This window comes from Oncorhynchus nerka, unplaced genomic scaffold (genome assembly GCF_034236695.1).
Source record: "Oncorhynchus nerka isolate Pitt River unplaced genomic scaffold, Oner_Uvic_2.0 unplaced_scaffold_788, whole genome shotgun sequence".
NCBI lineage: Eukaryota > Metazoa > Chordata > Actinopteri > Salmoniformes > Salmonidae > Oncorhynchus > Oncorhynchus nerka.
Window position 1 is genome coordinate 314,611 of NW_027040447.1, and position 5,000 is coordinate 319,610.

Consider the following 5,000-nt stretch of genomic DNA (forward strand, 5'->3'; position numbering starts at 1 on the left):
GGTCCAGAGACTGCTGCTTTTCTGTTCTACCTGATAATGAATTGCTCCTACCTGCTGTCCCAGGTCTAAATCAGGCCCTGATTAGAGGGGAATCACCCACCTGGTGTCCCAGGTCTAAATCAGTCCCTGATTAGAGGGGAATCACCCACCTGCTGTCCCAGGTCTAAATCAGGTCCCTGATTAGAGGGGAATCACCCACCTGGTGTCCCAGGTCTAAATAAGGCCCTGATTACAGGGGAATCACCCACCTGCTGTCCCAGGTCTAAATCGGTCCCTGATTAGAGGGGAATCACCCACCTGGTGTCCCAGGTCTAAATAAGGCCCTGATTACAGGGGAATCACCCACCTGGTGTCCCAGGTCTAAATCAGGCCCTGATTAGAGGGGAATCACCCACCTGGTGTCCCAGGTCTAAATCAGGCCCTGATTACAGGGGAATCACCCACCTGCTGTCCCAGGTCTAAATCAGTGCCTGATTAGAGGGGAATCACCCACCTGCTGTCCCAGGTCTAAATCAGTCCCTGATTAGAGGGGAATCACCCACCTGCTGTCCCAGGTCTAAATCAGTCCCTGATTAGAGGGGAATCACCCACCTGGTGTCCCAGGTCTAAATCAGTCCCTGATTAGAGTGGAATCACAAACCTGGTGTCCCAGGTCTAAATCAGTCCCTGATTAGAGTGGAATCACCCACCTGCTGTCCCAGGTCTAAATCAGTCCCTGGTTAGAGGGGAATCACCCACCTGGTGTCCCAGGTCTAAATCAGTCCCTGATTAGAGGGGAATCACCCACCTGCTGTCCCAGGTCTAAATCAGTCCCTGATTAGAGGGGAATCACCCACCTGCTGTCCCAGGTCTAAATCTGGTCCCTGATTAGAGGGGAATCACCCACCTGGTGTCCCAGGTCTAAATAAGGCCCTGATTACAGGGGAATCACCCACCTGCTGTCCCAGGTCTAAATCAGTCACCCACCCTGAGTATCTGATAATCACCCACCTGCTGTCCCAGGTCTATCAGTATCTGGGGAATCACCCACCTGCTGTCCCAGGTCTAAATCAGTCCCTGGAATCACCCACCTGGTGTCCCAGGTCTAAATCAGTCCAAAGTCGCTCAGTCCCTAAATGATTGTAAATGTAAATGGAATCACCCACCTGCTGTCCCAGGTGTAAATCAGGCCCTGATTAGAGGGGAGTGTAGCAGAGTTGAGTTTGAGGGCTTTAGAGCTGCTTTCACAGCCCCAATTACGGGTTTTGTAAAAAACAGTGCCTAGACAACGGATCCTCAGGTAACCCCCCAGGACCTAGACACCGGTTCCTCAGGTAACCCCCCCAGGACCTAGACAACGGATCCTCAGGTAACCCCCCAGGACCTAGACACCGGTTCCTCAGGTAACCCCCCCAGGACCTAGACAACGGATCCTCAGGTAACCCCCCAGGATCTAGACAACGGATCCTCAGGTAACCCCCCAGGATCTAGACAACGGATCCTCAGGTAACCCCCCAGGGTCTAGACAACGGATCCTCAGGTAACCCCCCAGGATCTAGACAACGGATCCTCAGGTAACCCTCCAGGACCTAGACACCGGTTCCTCAGGTAACCCCCCAGGACCTAGACAACGGATCCTCAGGTAACCCCCAGGACCTAGACAACGGATCCTCAGGTAAGGTAATCCCCCAGGACCTAGACAACGGATCCTCAGGTAACCCCCCAGGGCCTAGACAACGGATCCTCAGGTAACCCCCCAGGGCCTAGACAACGGATCCTCAGGTAACCCCCCAGGGCCTAGACAACGGATCCTCAGGTAACCCCCCAGGGCCTAGACAACGGTTCCTCAGGTAACCCCCCAGGACCTAGACACCGGTTCCTCAGGTAACCCCCCAGGACCTAGACAACGGATCCTCAGGTAACCCCTTAGGACCTAGACAACGGTTCCTCAGGTAACCCCCTAGACAACGGTTTCTCAGGTAACCCCCTAGGACCTAGACAACGGTTCCTCAGGTAACCCCCTAGACAACGGTTCCTCAGGTAACCCCCTAGGACCTAGACAACGGTTCCTCAGGTAACCCCCTAGACAACGGTTCCTTAGGTAACCCCCTAGACAACGGTTCCTCAGGTAACCCCCCCAGGACCTAGACAACGGTTCTCAGGTAACTCTCTAAGGCCTAGATGATGGTTCTTCAGGTAACCCCCTAGGGCCTAGACAACGGTTCCTCAGGTAACCCCCTAGACAACGGTTCCTTAGGTAACCCCCTAGACAACGGTTCCTCAGGTAACCCCCTAGACAACGGTTCCTCAGGTAACCCCCCAGGACCTAGACAACAGTTCCTCAGGTAACCCCCTAGACAACAGTTCCTCAGGTAACCCCCCAGGACCTAGACAACAGTTCCTCAGGTAACCCCCCAGGACCTAGACAACAGTTCCTCAGGTGAACCACCCTCTCTCTATATGTAGTGGAGTGCGCTGGGTTCAGTGCCTGGTGAACAGGGAGAGATGGATCCTCTGAAAACCCCACCGTAGACACCGTTCCTCAGGACCCCCAGGAGTAGACACTTGCCCTCATAGGCCCAGGACCTAACAAGGATCCTAACAGGTAACCCCTTAGGAATATAGACAACGGTTCCTCAGGTAACCCCTGAGACAATGGTTGCTCCATTAAACAGCCTGTGGTCTGAGTCCACTGTGTGGTATGTCTCCTGAGTCCACTGTGTGGTATGTCTCCTGAGTTCACTGTGTGGTATGTCTCCTGAGTTCACTGTGTGGTATGTCTCCTGAGTTCACTGTGTGGTATGTCTCCTGAGTTCACTGTGTGGTATGTCTCCTGAGTTCACTGTGTGGTATGTCTCCTGAGTTCACTGTGTGGTATGTCTCCTGAGTTCACTGTGTGGTATGTCTCCTGAGTTCACTGTGTGGTATGTCTCCTGAGGTCACTGTGTGGTATGTCTCATGAGTTCACTGTAGTTCCTCAGGTAAGTTCACAGGACCTAGACAACAGTTCACTGTGTGGTATGTCTCCTGAGTTACTGTAGTGGAGTGTCGCTGGGTTCAGTGCCTGGTGAACAGGGAGAGATGGCACCGTCTGAAAACCACACCGTACACCGTAGACAGTATTAGTGTACTACTTGCCCTATAGGCCTTGGTCAAAAGTAGCGCATTAACTAAGGAATATAGTAACATTTGATATGCAGCCGGTGATGGTGCTCCATTAAACAGTCTGTCTGTCCACTAGTTTTAGTCATCATATATTATTTGAGTATCATGCTAGTTAATGTGATCCTAGTCCACTGTCTGGTATGTTAAACAAGTCCACTGTTCCCTCCCTGTCTCCTGAGTCCACATGCTGTATGTCTCCTGAGTTCACTGAAACTGGCATATGTCTCCTCCGAGTTCACAGACCTCCCATGTCTCCCCCCTGAGTTCACTGTGGGTATTCTCCTGAGTTCAGACCTCCCATTCTCCCTGAGTCCACCGGTTCCCAGACCTCCCATTCTCACCCTCCGCTACTCCGTCTCCTGAGTTCACCTGGTATTCTCCTGAGTTCACTCCGGTCCCAGTCTCCCAGTTCTGTGTGGTATGTCTCCTCCGAGTTCACAGACCTCCCATTCTCCTGAGGTCACTCCGGTTCTCAGAGTTCCCATTCTGGTCCGTCTCCTCCGGTTCACAGACCTCCCATTCTCCCCCTGAGTCCTCACTGTTCTCAGACCTCCCATTCTCCCTGTCTGCTCCTGGGGCCGGTTCCCAGAGCCTCCCATTCTCCCCTCCCACTTAAAAAGATGAGAGAGGCCTGTAACATTTTCCCCCGTCGGTTCAGAAGGACCTCCCATTTCCCCCACACGCCGGTTCCCAGCTGGTATTTTGGTCCGTCCGTCTGTCTGTCTGTCACTTAGTTATAGTCATCATATATTATTTTATATGCTAGTTAAAGTGATCATATCCACTGTCTTGTACGGTTAAACAAATCACATATTCCCCCTCCCTCCCTCCCTCCCTCCACATAAAGCTGTAATTGACCTCATTTTCAGGAAACTAGAGCATCTGTCGTCCTCCGGTTCCCAGACCTCCCATTCTCCCCCTCCGCTCCTCCGGTTCCCAGACCTCCCATTCTCCCCCTCTGCTACTCCGGTTCCCAGACCTCCCATTCTCCCCCTCTGCTCCTCCGGTTCCCAGACCTCCTATTCTCCCCCTCCGCTCCTCCGGTTCCCAGACCTCCCATTCTCCCCCTCCGCTCCTCCGGTTCCCAGACCTCCCATTCTCCCCCTCCGCTCCTCCGGTTCCCAGACCTCCCATTCTCCCCCTCCGCTCCTCCGGTTCCCAGACCTCCCATTCTCCCCCTCCGCTCCTCCGGTTCCCAGACCTCCCATTCTCCCCTTCCCCTCTGCTCCTCCGGTTCCCAGACCTCCCATTCTCCCCTCTGCCCTCCGCTCCTCCGGTTCCCAGACCTCCCATTCTCCCCCTCCGCTCCTCCGGTTCTCAGACCTCCCATTCTCCCCCTCCGCTCCTCCGGTTCCCAGACCTCCCATTCTCCCCTCCGCTCCTCCGGTTCCCAGACCTCCCATTCTCCCCCTCTGCTCCTCCGGTTCCCAGACCTCCCATTCTCCCCCTCCGCTCCTCCGGTTCCCAGACCTCCCATTCTCCCCCTCCGCTCCTCCGGTTCCCAGACCTCCCATTCTCCCCTCCGCTCCTCCGGTTCCCAGACCTCCCATTCTCCCCTCCGCTCCTCCGGTTCCCAGACCTCCCATTCTCCCCCTCCGCTCCTCCGGTTCCCAGACCTCCCATTCTCCCCCTCCGCTCCTCCGGTTCCCAGACCTCCCATTCTCCCCCTCCGTTCCTCCGGTTCCCAGACCTCCCATTCTCCCCCTCCGCTCCTCCGGTTCCCAGACCTCCCATTCTCCCCCTCCGCTACTCCGGTTCTCAGACCTCCCATTCTCCCCCTCCGCTCCTCCGGTTACCTTACACCTCTCCTCGCAAGTCAACGTGGAGGTTAGGAACTGCTCTCTTTGGACCTATAT

The 5,000-nt window shown here is 55.0% G+C and overlaps 1 protein-coding gene across 1 annotated transcript; it reads right to left on the reverse strand.

Annotated features, from left to right (window-relative positions):
• Positions 1-4,163: 4,163 nt before the first annotated feature.
• On the reverse strand, positions 4,164-4,841 carry LOC135571081 (uncharacterized). Its single transcript, XM_065016887.1, has one exon. It carries the CDS (start codon positions 4,839-4,841, stop codon positions 4,164-4,166), a length of 678 nt encoding a protein of 225 aa, XP_064872959.1.
• Between the last annotated feature and the right edge of the window lie 159 nt (positions 4,842-5,000).